General features: G+C 39.2%; 1 protein-coding gene across 15 annotated transcripts in view; it reads left to right on the forward strand.

The window, feature by feature from the left end:
• The window catches only part of KLHL13 (kelch like family member 13), a 120,793-nt gene that overhangs the window by 23,865 nt on the left and 82,917 nt on the right, over positions 1-14,011 (forward strand). For 7 of the 15 annotated variants that reach the window (XM_073358544.1, XM_073358554.1, XM_073358547.1 and 4 more), the window contains one exon: positions 9,127-9,198. The exons of 4 other annotated variants lie outside the window; for them this stretch is intronic. In XM_073358544.1, the coding sequence (XP_073214645.1) occupies positions 9,127-9,198 (72 nt within the window). Of the gene's footprint in view, positions 1-8,053; positions 8,086-9,124; positions 9,199-14,011 lie in introns of those variants that run through there. 4 more of the 15 variants (XM_073358545.1, XM_073358548.1, XM_073358539.1 and 1 more) reach the window with 2 other exon arrangements.

Genomic DNA, 14,011 nt, shown 5'->3' on the forward strand with positions numbered 1-14,011 from the left:
TACCTCACTTTGGGAACCACTAGTTTAGGTATACTTAATCTTGTTCCAGCAGAGGGTGGAAGGACTAGATACCCTCTCAAGTCTCTTCCAGATCCACATTTGTATGATTTTATGACAGCTCAAAGTTTTGTGGCCCAAACAAGGATGACAGAAAAATTGGTGGGCAAAGAAGCTAGGAAAGGGTAAGTTTGTCAGGGATTAATATGGGGTTATGGGTAAATATAAATTCAACTCTAAATCTTGAGAAGCAAGGCCCATATATGTCTTCCAGCGTGTTTCTAGAGGGCCTAGTGCAGCAGTCCCCGCTTTTGATTTGGGCTTCTTGGCAATACTGCTCATAAGGGAAAGCATTACTTAATAAAACCCTTCCTCCGCCCACCCCTTACATCTGCATAAAGTGAATCCGTCTGGTTTGCCTTGGTTTAAAAGGTTAGTAGAATAATGGTCCCAAAAATACTGTCAAGATAATCTCTCCATTTAAAGGGGGATGTTTCATGACTGCTAGTTTTCTGCACTGCCAGTTGAAAACGCTAGTATATTCGGAAAGCAATCTATGTAGTAAAACTGAGTTTAAACTTCACTTCGTACATAAGTACCTGATTTCTTTGCAAGCAATGAGGTATTTTAAAAAAAAGTTGATAAAATCAGGTTCCGAGTATTTCCCACTGGCCCTGATTATATGCCTGAAGCTTATTGATTTATCTGAGTGAAATAGCGCAGTCTGAAACAAAATTCTACTTTTTGTATGGAGTCTGTCTACAGCTCAGTACTTAGTTGTTGTGTGAATAAGCAGGCAGTTTTCATTTTAAATGTCTATTTTGCATAAATCTTTGTTTAAAATTTGTCCAGAGGAGCAGAATTATTTGGTTTGTCTGATGTTTCTTGTTGCCAGACTGTGGCTGTTGTAGAGTTCAAGTTATGCAGTCTGATTCTCAGACACGGTTTGACTTGAAAGCCAAGATCCTTTAGGGTACAGACGCCTACGTACTTAGACAATGAAATAATCCAATTTTTAGCTCGGCAGCCCAGGAGCATGTTGTGTTAGACCAAATGCAAATACTGCATAGCAGCTGGATTTGTCAAGAGCAATATCAAGCTTTTAGTGTTCCATGGCAGCACAAAGTGTGCATTGTTTTTTATTTATTAAACAGTTTTTGAGGCTTATTTTGTTATATGTAAGATGTCTTATTTTGTTTAAATATAAGACTGCTACGTCTACCATGAAATAAAGATTTTTGGGTTACAGAATGTTCATGATACTGTACTGGATGATTTCAAGGCATACAATGAGGAGAGGGGCAGGCAACGGGGGTTACAAAGGTCTGTTATTCACATTGCTATCTTTTGTTTTCAGTGCCAACTTTTGTCCTTGGTATTAATAATTCAACTTTGAACTAAATGAATCGGATGCTTAAATTTGCTTTAACAAAAATGTCTCGCTGTAAAAGCTAGCTTTTAGTGTAATGGCTTATGTAAAACTTTATTTAAAATTATACGTACCATCTAAAAAAAAAGTTTTAGATAACATAGTTCAGTTCAGTGGACTACTCTAGTAGAGTAAAACAAAATTTTAGGTGTTTATTTCCTGAAATATCACTTGTGATCAACAGAATATCTGTTAAGCGTTATATGTTAAGAGGAAATGTGAATTGACTGTACATACGTTGAATGCACTTTAGTGTGGACTGTGAGGTCTGTTGATGATTTTTAGTGAACACCAGACGCTTCCTTAAATTGTAGACCCTGGCTTATCACAGCACAGATGGAAGCGCTCTTCAGTGTTTTGAATCTTGAGGAGAGAAATCCTGAGAAAACGGTTTCAAAAAATCATATCTCTTAATTTCACACACTCCTCTTACTGAAGGAGAAAGTGGTAGTGAAAAACCTCCAAAGATTATAGTAAAATTGGTAAATATAGTAAAACTTGGTAAAATTGTTCTGAAAATGCTTGCTTCTCGTGTCTCCATATTAGTCCTCGATAAGTGACCTGACACAGTAAGTATCATAATACGATGTAGGATTTACATTTGACTTCAGAACAGAATACCCTCTGTAAGAGAAAAGGGTCTAAATCTTTATATACTACTATCATGCTGTCAGAGTGCTCAGCCATCAACTTACAGCTCTTGTCATGTTTTCAATTATTTGTACAGGGTTTTGGAAATATAAAGTGCTGCATTAATAGTTACCAATTGCCCGCGTTTGTGATTCTTGCCTGTGATATGTTAACATGGCTTTCCTGGTTCTGATATAAGAATGAGAAGCTAAAAACAATCTTTTTTGTAAAAGTACTTTGGCTTTACTCTATTTCTGATTTTTAAATCACTGTTACTAATTAAATGACCATTGTAATTGAAGAAGAAAGAGACTTTGAGTTCATCTACTTTTTTAAAGGCAGACTATATAGCAGCTTGAAAAATCTACTAGCTCTGGCAAGTGGGACTCTTGAATCTTCAAACTCTGCAGAATCAAACCTTTCATTAAAAAATAAAAAAATCTAGCCCTTAAATATGAAAAGTGGACGCCAATGCAGCTCAGTATTCTTCAACCTGCAGGGAGCCCCATTGTTCAGTTATTACAGTAGTGTTTGGAGATTTCAGCTGCTGTTTGATCTCACTCTCATGGGCATTGTACAAACAAAATGAAAAGACGGTTTCTGCCTCCAGGAGTTTACAAACCAAGTATAAGATAAGAGAGAACAGGTGGAGGTGGGGGAGGAGGCCATTATAACTATAATAAGCAGCGATAACAGCACACCAGCTGCCAATCCGTTAAGTGTCTTGTAAGCAGGCACCACAGCCTAGGTGACTTATGGTGGGATGTGAAGAAGAATAATGTAATGCATTTATGGAGTTTTAAAGGGAGCTCCTCCCATATATAAGGGGTTGTATGGGTGAAAGCATGACAATGCTTGTTGGACAGTTTGACTAATGGAAAATAAAGGCTGACATCACTGGTGTGGCAGAAGAGGGCGTAGATGACTCCATACCATGTAAGAAATAGGGCAGAGCTAAGCCCTAAGAGACTAAATACAGACTACAAATAGTTCATTCTTCATGTGGTGGAAGAGGAGGCGCCAGTGGAGGGATACACAGAATGAGGCTTATAGTGCATGAGATGACAATCCAGGAAGATGTTTGCACCAGTGTTTAAATGAATTTAAGGGCAGAGCGGCAATGTGACATTTGTCCAGACCAGAAAGGAGTTTTCAGTAGTCAACTGAAATAGATCAAATTTAGCTGTGTGGAAGTCAAAGAAACATGGCTTTTAGGGTTGCCAACTTTCTAATTTCTGAAAACTGGAACCTTGTGCCGCCACTTCCCCCAACACTCCACCGCTGCTTTGCCATCCCCCTCCAAGGCCCTGTCCCTGCTTGCTCCTCTCCCCTCAAGGCCCTGCACTCTGCCCTCTCCTTCCTGGTCACTGCTCTCCCCTATTCTCCTTCCTCATTGCTCAAGAGAGTATGTGACTTAAAAAATGCAAGTTATTTATGATCCAACATGGCTTATGTGAAAGTCGCAATTATTTTTCAGTGACACATGAAGAATTTTGGCATTCGCCAAAACTCAAGAATATCTTAGAGTTGAGAATTAGATACAGGGTTGATATAAGTTTATTTATCTGATTTATCTCATGGTAGCTAAGACACTGATCTTTGAGACTAACTCCTAACAGGTAAGGATGATGGAGAAAATATTCACAGTTCCTTTTGAATACTTTATGGTAAGAAAAGGCTTTGGTGTATTGTTGGCCTCCATTTGAACAGAAGTAGCAGTCTCCTGCGTGCCAGTTGAAATTTTTCTTACAGCCCGAAGGGTATGCCTGCATAGAAGTCCTGGTGTGTAGACCTATCCAAATTAGCTGTATCTAACTAGCTGGGTACCACAATGTGGACTTCAACTCGGGCTGTACAAGTGTGCCTGGACCCCTGGATAATTACATAAGGTAGATGTCTACAGTGCATATTATTGGCAGTGTATAGGGTACATGTAGCTATGTGTTACAGTGAAAAGCAAGTTATGCCCACACTGCGGGGTATAACTACACACATGAATGAAAGGCTTCAGCAGTGAGTAGCTGCTGGAGCCTTTCTTCTGCTAGAGCCTTTCCCTGCATTGGGGAAGGACTGTGGCAGCAGGACGCTACACTGCTAAAAATAGCTGTGTGGACAGAGGAGACATTGCTTGTGCTTGTAGAGAGATGTGTAGGGCACATAACCACAGGGTTCAGGCATGTCTTTACTTGCCTAAACAGTGCCTCACTGTGATGGGTTGGATCACAGAAACCCTCTTGAGAACTGCCAACTGATGTTCCGAGACTACTTCTGCCCCTGCTTTTGCGCCCCGGCAACTTGGGACTTCAGTGCCCTGCCTGGTTTGAGCCAGACCCGCTAGCCTGCTGCAAACCCAGACCCAGGTCTGAACCACATCCCCTTACAGCTGTAGGCTTAATTGAAAGCAGCTTAAGAAGTGTTTCTGTCTTTAACACTCAGATGCCCAACTCCCAATGGGGTCCAAACCCCAAATAAATCCTGTTTATTTTGTGTAAAGCTTATACAGGGTAAACTCATAAACTGTTGGCCCTCTATAACACTGATAGAGAGGTATGCACAGGGTTAATTAATAAGTAAAAAGTGATTTTATTAAGTACAGAAAGTAGGTTTTAAGTGGTTCCAAGTAATAGCAGACAGAACAAAGTGAATTACCAAGTAAAATAAAATAAAACATGCAAGTCTATGCCTAATACAGTAAGAAAACTGAATACAAATAAAACCTCATCCTCAGAGGAGTTCCAGTAAGCTTCCTTTTACAGACTGCTCTCCTTCTATTCTGGGTTCAGCAATCACTCACACCCCCTGTAGTTACTGTCCTTTGTTCCAGTTTCTTTCAGGTATCCTTGGGAGTGGAGAGGCTATCTCTTGAGCCAGCTGAAGACAAAATGGAGGGGTCTCCCATGGCCTTAAATAGACTTTCTCTTGTGGGTGGAGACCCCTCTCTTCCCCTGTGTAGAATTCCAGCTACAAGATGGAGTTTGAGTCACATGGGCAAGTCACATGACTCAGAACTTACAGGTAGCAGCCATGGTTCACATGCTATCTTGAACAGCCACATGTAGACTTCTTATGTGGGTTGGAGCCTTACAAGATCCATTGTCCATTAAGTGCTTCTTGATTGGGCACTTAATTTGCACATTCCTTTCTCAAGAAGCTGATGAAATGCTTTATTAAGGCTACTTAAAAATCAAGCAAGTAAACAGCCAATATTCATAACTTCGAATACAAAAAGGGTACATGCATACAAATAGGATGAATAGATTCAGTAGATCATAACCTTTACAGAGATGTGTTACATGGCATATGTAGCCTCAAACATATTCCAGTTATGTCATATACATTCATTAGCATATTTCCATTAGGCTTTATGGAGTGCACTGTCACGCTCACCATATACACTGCTATTTGTACCTGTGCTAGGCGGACATGGTTTGTATGTAGTCTGCGTGCTGCCGTAAGAGGCTTGCAGTATAGACGTGTAGGCAGCTGGGTTGTGCTGAAGCCCTGGCTTACAACTAGGTGGGATGTGTGTACACGAGCCACAGTCGCATCACGAGGTGCAGGCATACCCTAAGAGTTGGGGAGGGGGAGAAATTAATGCTCTTGTAGTACTAATCACAGAATTGTCCCATCAAGAATTCAGAATAAAGCCTGAACTAATCCCTCCCTCCCCTGCCACCTGGGATTCTCTCATCTCTGCAGCATTTAAGTGTTATCACAAGTTATCTCACTTTAATAAATTGAGCTAACTGGTATTTAAACCTTTCCAAAAATTGAGTTTTTTGCCTCTTGCCAGTAGGGAATTTCACCCAGTTAGCCTTGCACATTAGTAAACATTGATTATTAGTTTAAAGACACAGATTTTTGCCCTATTTATTAGGTCACTTAAATTTTGAGGCATCATTTATTCAATCTAGAGAGTATAAACCATGTTTAATGTTTCACTTACAACATTTTCAACAGAATGCAAAGTGTTTCACAAGCATACATTGAAATATAAGTTTCTCTGAAGTATATAAGCATCTGGATTAAAATTTACAACTTGGGTGTTAGTAAAAGTCAACCATTTATTTAGTTACCTAATTTTCAGAAGTTCTGAGTGTCCAGAATTGCCACTGAAGTTGCAGGGAGGTGACTTTGGGCGCTGACAACCTCTGAACGTTTTTGGTGTTTTACACAATTGCACTCAAGTTTAAAACAAATTTGGCCTATAAACATTTAATATCGGAAAACTGAGGGTACGTTCCTGAAGGCCACACAGTGACTCAATGATAGAGGCAGTTGTAGACCAACTGAGTTGACTTTTAGTCTCCTGCTGTAACCAGTACTATTATTCCTCTGTGGTAAATTGTATTAGGGCTTACTTAGAAAGAAGTTGGTTGTTGGAAAAGTGGCAAAACTAGGTATCTCCATCAATTTTTGGAGGCTTTTTAGCCAGCTGAATTACTTACCTAATGGTATCACATGCATGATTAAATGTAAATTCTGCTGGTTGTTGCAAGAGAGCTAGATACATTTGGGAGGAGAGTGAAGAAAGGCTTTCATTCTGCTGTTTTTACTCATAGCTTGTAGGTTTAAAATGTTATGAATTGAATACTAAAAATCACATTTACATACTAAAATTTTTATTTCCTCTACCCTTAAACCATACAATATCCTGGACTACATGAATTTGTCTAAAAAAAAAAAAAATCCAGTCAACTTTTAATTAGCTGCCAGTTTACTGGCAAATACTTTTTTTTCTAATTTCTGGTCTTCTGCCGTACAGTTGTGCATGCAGTATTTCAAGTTAGTATGGGGAGGTGGTAGATGCTGATTGCATCATACTTCTTATTGCACTGGGAGTAAAGTAACTGGGGGGGAAAATGTGTGGGTTTTTAACAAGTGTATTCAATCTAGGGTATTTTTTAAAAGGTGCAGAGATAAAGGATTTGGCTAAAATCCATACTCTGACACTTTGTTTGGAAATAGACCTCTGCTAACAACCAGATTAAAAATCAGTATTCCTTTTGATATTAAATCTTTAGAAAATTATCTAAACTTTGAGAAATTCTCAATCTTTGATGAAGTGAGCTGTAGCTCACGAAAGCTTATGCTCAAATAAATTTGTTCGTCTCTAAGGTGCCACAAGTATTCCTTTTCTTTCAGTCGTCTACAGTTTATTTGCTTGTCTTGCAAAAAAACAAATCACACAGGTGTCTGATTTATTTGTTAACTTTATATGCTGCTAATTGATTCTGCAAACACCATGTGAGTAGTCCTGGTGAGTTCAGTGGTACTCCTCACATTGTTACTCACATGCATGAGAATCTGTAAGGTCATGGAGTAAGATTAAATTTAGCTCTTCCATTATAAACTTGCATTTCCAAAGTTTAGTTAGTTTTTTGTTTTGAAATAAGCAGTGCAAGATATTAGCTGAAGAGTGATATTTCTTGGCTTGGATAAAAATGTTTGTCCTTTATTGATAAAGTTACCAACTTGTATTCTAAAAAAAGGTATTTAAAATCTACAAGGGGTTGGGTCTTCATTTGTATTCTTGCATTGAAACTTGATGCGGTGAGCTGTATCCCACCCAGGATATTGTACATAATGTGCACGAGAAAGGCACAAATTGTATTGTAAATACAAATAAAGTTAGCACTTGATGATCTGATGTTAAAGTTGCCCAGTAACTTTTTTAGGAACACATTAATATTTAAAGGAGTACTTGTGGCACCTTAGAGACTAACAAATTTATTTGAGCATAAGCTTTCGTGAGCTACAGCTCACTTCATCGGATGCATTCAGTGAATGCATCTGAAAGCTTATGCTCAAATAAATTTGTTAGTCTCTAAGGTGCCACAAGTACTCCTTTTCTTTTTGCGAATACAGACTAACATGGCTGCTACTCTAAAACCTGTCATTAATATTTAAGTATTATGTTCTAGAGATCAGTGTAATTTTAAATACCAAACATATATTTTTGTACATAAAATTCTATACTTTTTTTGTATCCCACAGATCAAGGAAGCTCTAATAATTGAAAAAGTTAGGTAAATATTTAAATGGTACAAAAATAATTGTGGATCTGATTACCAAAACCCTGACTTCAAAGTTACAGCTGACTCACAGCTTAAACTGAAAACATTTTTAAAGTTCCATAACAGTAATAAAGGAGTGACATGGCTCTTTTTTTCTGTTTTGCACAATTTTAATGAAAGCCCTTTCTGCAGCTCAAAGATTCTGTTAGGAGAGAATTCTTAAATGGATATTTAAAAACAATTTCATATAACGTGACTTTGTGCCCCAATTGCAATTTGTACAATGTGGTTTCAATTTTTGTCTTGTTTTTTAAATATTAAGATGAGGCAGTATATCCTTAATGACTTCCAAAAACATTTTTGCTACTTCATAGTTGACAGGGTGGAATGTGACCAAACAGGTTAACTGGTTTCTTAGCAGTCCTTTCTTGTTGCACACACAGGATCTAAATGCAGTACCTTGTAAAAAGTTGTTTGACTTCAGGTTTGCCAGAATGACAGTTATGCAGGCAGAATAGGTGAGGATTTGTGCTAAACTTGCTTAAATATCTTCTATACATTCAAATTTTGTGAATGAGATGAGGAGAACACAGTTCTAAGAAATGTGTCATGGGGGGATGACTATCTCTACTCTGGATTGGCAATTTATTTTTATAGTGTTTAGATATTTATACTTGAGACATTTTAGTTCATGAATAGTAATTTTATAGTTGTTTTGAGATATAGATAAATGGCTTTTTCAACAAGGTACTGAAAATAGTTTGTCAAAGACTGACAATTTCAAAAATATGTTCAAAAATAAAAAGGGAGGGGCAGTATGATGGCAATCAGCAATAAATTAATTATATAATGGACCTATTGTTCAGTCTGTCATTCTATTGTGCTTTTTCTTTCCATTTAAAACAAAAGCCACCTTTTCAAAATAAAACAATAGGTAGGCTTCATGAATTTTCAACAGTGACTGCATTTTTAATTCCCTCATGTTAAATACACTTTAGGGTAGCTGCTCTTTTTTAAAATTGCATGTTATATTTTATCTCATTTGGTCAACAGGGCAGTTACTAACCTTGACGGCATGGATCATTCTGTGCTCAGAGGGGAGATGTCAGCAGTGCTTCATGACAGGTATGTTTTTTATAAGTAGCTAAAATCAGGCAGTGCCTTCAGTGCATATTGTCAGGGTGGCTGCAATTTTTCTTAACCTTGAAAATCTATTCCTTTTTTCTTTCTGGAAAACTTCGAAGAAATCTGAAAAAAAAACCCCAAAACAGAACAACCCCCCCCCACAAAAATCAAATGTTTTGAGAAATAAAACATGCAACACATACTATGCTGCTCACTTCATTAGCTTATTTGTTCTTCAGAAATAGAGCACGTGATTTTTCCAAAATGAAACGCTTGCAGGTCTATAAGTAAAATGCAAGGAAACAGTTTGCCATCCCTCCCCAGTCTATCTAGTTAAGTGTACTGGTCTTTGTGTTCCTGACAAAGAGCAAGAGCAGATCCAAATCAGAATATGCTAAAGACACTTGATTGCTGGGCTGGCTGAAGAGGAATTCTGGTGTTTTTAAACAAAATTCGGGAAGTTAACTGTTACCCAACCTTTCTAGAGAAACCGATTCAGGGTAGGACTTCTGTTTATATACTAGGTTTCAGAGTAGCAGCCGTGTTAGTCTGTATTTGCAAAAAGAAAAGGAGTACTAGTGGCACCTTAGAGACTAACCAATTTATTTGAGCATAAGTTTTCGTGAGCTACAGCTCACTTCATTGGATGCATTCAGTGGAAAATACAGGGAGGAGATGTATATACACACAGAACACGAAAAAATGGGTACACACTGTAAGGAGAGTGATCACTTAAGATGAGCTACCAGCAGGAGAGCGGGGTGCGGAGGGGAAGGAGGAAACCTTTTGTAGTGATAATCAAGGTGGGCCATTTCTAGCAGTTGACAGGAATGTCCGAGAAGCAGTGGGGGGTGGGGGAAATAGTTTTACTTTGTGTAACGACACATCCACTCCCAGTCTCTATTCAAGCCTAAGTTAATTGTATCCAGTTTGCAAATTAATTCCAATTCAGCAGTCTCTCCTTGGATTCTGTTTTTGAAGTTTTTTTATTCTAATATTGCGACCTTCAGGTCTGAAATCGAGTGACCAGAGAGATTGAAGTGTTCTCCGACTGGTTTATGAATGTTACCATAGAATCATAGAATATCAGGGTTGGAAGGGACCCCAGAAGGTCATCTAGTCCAACCCCCTGCTCGAAGCAGGACCAATTCCCAGTTAAATCATCCCAGCCAGGGCTTTGTCAAGCCTGACCTTAAAAACCTCTAAGGAAGGAGATTCTACCACCTCCCTAGGTAACGCATTCCAGTGTTTCACCACCCTCTTAGTGAAAAAGTTTTTCCTAATATCCAATCTAAACCTCCCCCACTGCAACTTGAGACCATTACTCCTCGTTCTGTCATCTGCTACCATTGAGAACAGTCTAGAGCCATCCTCTTTGGAACCCCCTTTCAGGTAGTTGAAAGCAGCTATCAAATCCCCCCTCATTCTTCTCTTCTGCAGGCTAAACAATCCCAGCTCCCTCAGCCTCTCCTCATAACTCATGTGTTCCAGTCCCCTAATCATTTTTGTTGCCCTTCGCTGGACTCTCTCCAATTTATCCACATCCTTCTTGAAGTGTGGGGCCCAAAACTGGACACAGTACTCCAGATGAGGCCTCACCAGTGTCAAATAGAGGGGAACGATCACGTCCCTCGATGTGCAGGCAATGCCCCTACTTATAGATCCCAAAATGCCATTGGCCTTCTTGGCAACAAGGGCACATTGTTGACTCATATCCAGCTTCTCGTCCACTGTAACCCCTAGGTCCTTTTCTGCAGAACTGCTGCCTAGCCATTCGGTCCCTAGTCTACCACTCCTCCCCGTTTAGTATCATCTGCAAATTTTCTGAGAGTGCAATCCACACCATCCTCCAGATCATTTATGAAGATATTGAACAAAACCGGCCCCAGGACCGACCCTTGGGGCACTCCACTTGATACCGGCTGCCAACTAGACATGGAGCCATTGATCACTACCCGTTGAGCCCGACAATCTAGCCAGCTTTCTACCCACCTTATAGTGCATTCATCCAGCCCATACTTCCTTAACTTACTGACAAGAATACTGTGGGAGACCGTGTCAAAAGCTTTGCTAAAGTCAAGAAACAATACATCCACTGCTTTCCCTTCATCCACAGAACCAGTAATCTCATCATAAAAGGCGATTAGATTAGTCAGGCATGACCTTCCCTTGGTGAATCCATGCTGGCTGTTCCTGATCACTTTCCTCTCATGCAAGTGCTTCAGGATTGATTCTTTTGAGGACCTGCTCCATGATTTTTCCAGGGACTGAGGTGAGGCTGACTGGCCTGTAGTTCCCAGGATCCTCCTTCTTCCCTTTTTTAAAGATTGGCACTACATTAGCCTTTTTCCAGTCATCCGGGACTTCCCCGGTTCGCCACGAGTTTTCAAAGATAATGGCCAATGGCTCTGCAATCACAGCCGCCAATTCCTTCAGCACTCTGGGATGCAACTCGTCCGGCCCCATTGGATTGGATGCAATTCATTGGATGCATTGGATTGAATGCATCCAATGAAGTGAGCTGTAGCTCACGAAAGCTTATGCTCAAATAAATTGGTTAGTCTCTAAGGTGCCACTAGTACTCCTTTTCTTTTTGCTTTATATACTAGAAGATGATAAACTCCAGATTGTTTTAGTAGCTGCATTTCAGCCTTTTCTTTCTGTTTTGAACTCTATCATAAACTCTGTTTGGGATCAGTCATGTTTTATATAATTGGAATGGTTCTAGAGTCCCTTATATAAAATCATAGAAATGTAGGCCTGGGAAGGGACTTCGAGAGGTCATCAAGACCATCCTCCTGCACTGAAGCAGAACGAAGTAAACCTTAAAGCATTCCTTAAAAGTGTTTATCCAACCTGTTCTTAATATCTCCAATGATGGGGATTCCACAGCCTCCTTTGGAAGCCTGTTCCAGAACAACTATCCTTGTGATAAGAGTTTTCTCTAATATTTAACCTACATCTCCCTTGGTGCAGATTAAGCACATTACTCCACCTAAGTTCAGTAGACATGGAGAACAACTTTATCATCCTCGTTATAACAGCTCTTAACATATTAAAAGACTTATCAGATTCTACCGCAGTCGTCTTTTCTCAAGACTAAACATACCAAGGTTTTTTTTTTAAAAACCTGATCTACAAGGAAAGGTTTTCTAAACCTTTCATCATTTTTGTTGCTCTCCTCTGGACTCTCTCCAGTTTGTCCACATCTTTCTTAAAGCATGGCACCTGGAATTGGACATAGTGCTCCTGCTTAAGGCCTCACTAGTGCCGAGTAGAGCGGGACAGCTACCTCCTGTGTCTTACATTTGACATTCCTGTTAATACATCACAGAATATTAGCCTTTTTCACAACTGCATCAAATTATTGACTCATATTCAACTTGTGATCCACTATAAACCCCAGATCCTTTTCAGCAGTATTACTGCCTACCAGTTATTCCCCATTTTGTAGTTGTCAGTTTTCCTTCCTAAGTGAAGTACTTCGCACTTGTCTTTATAGAATTTTATCTTGTTGATTTCAGACCAATTCTCAAATTTGCCAAGATAATTTTGAATACTAATCCTGTCCTCCAAAATGCTTGCAACACCTCCCCCAGCATGGTGTCATTCACAGAGTCTTATAAGCATACTCTCTGCTCCATTATCCAAGTCATTAGAAAAAATATTGAATAGTAATGAACCAAGGACAGACATACACCCTCTGAGTTTGACAGCCAGCCATTGATAATTACTCTTTGAGTATGGTCTTTTTACCAGTTGTGTGCCCACCTTATAGTAATTTCATATAGACCACATTTGCCTAATTTGCAGGACTGTGTCAAAGCCCTTACTAAAACCTTACTAAGAGATCTCGCTCCTACTGTTTCCCCCTATCCATTAGGCCAGTAACCCTGTTGGCTATTCCTTATAACCCTGTTATCCTCCATGTGCTTACAAATTGATTGTTTAATAATTTGCTCCAGTATCTTTCCACTTTTGGCTGACTGGTCTGTAATTTTCCAGATTCTCTTTGTTCCCCTTTTTAAAGATAGGTACAATGTTTGCCATTCTCCAGTCCTCTGAAACGTCATTCATCCTCCATGAGTTCTTCAAGATAATTACTAACGGTTTTGATATTGCTTCAGCTAGTTCCTTAAAATGTATGCTGTGTTTTGATCAGTTCTCCACATTGATTAGAAATGTCAATATACTTATTGCAAGTTGGATGCAGTGTAGAGAGAAATCTTCCACTGAGTGTTATTAAGAAGCTAGGACGTGAGTATACCTTTAATTAATCTTACCATGAAGCTGCTGGTAGCTGAAGAAGAAATTTCAAATTTAAGTGTTACTAATTCATCAGCACATTATAAATAGAGTGCAAAATACTCATACGTCAGTGTTCAATTATCAGGTTATGAAACATATACCTGTAAGAAAGGACATGAATAGACTGTTCAGAATGTAATAGTGGCTTCATCCCATTCCAGTATTACTTGGAAATAATCAAATAGATGTTTGTAAGTGACACTTTGTCTGCTTTGTTCTGTCGCTTAATCCTGACTTTTGGACTCTGGAGAAACCACAGTAAGTCAGGAAGTGCAAGCCTGTGCACTAGAGCAGTGCTACTCAAAGTGGTGGTCTGTGGACCGAGCCATCGGCTGCCGGTCTGTGCGCACGTTGGAAAAAAAAAATTGCCGGTCCCCCACATCAGATAGCTTGAGAAGCGCTGCGCTAGAGGGATACTTAACTGAAGAGTGGATGTACCAACCATACAACTGCAACTTTAGACTTGTTGTTAATTTTTTTTCATAACTCATTCTACTTTTTCTAA

This window comes from Lepidochelys kempii, chromosome 9 (assembly GCF_965140265.1).
Source record: "Lepidochelys kempii isolate rLepKem1 chromosome 9, rLepKem1.hap2, whole genome shotgun sequence".
NCBI lineage: Eukaryota > Metazoa > Chordata > Testudines > Cheloniidae > Lepidochelys > Lepidochelys kempii.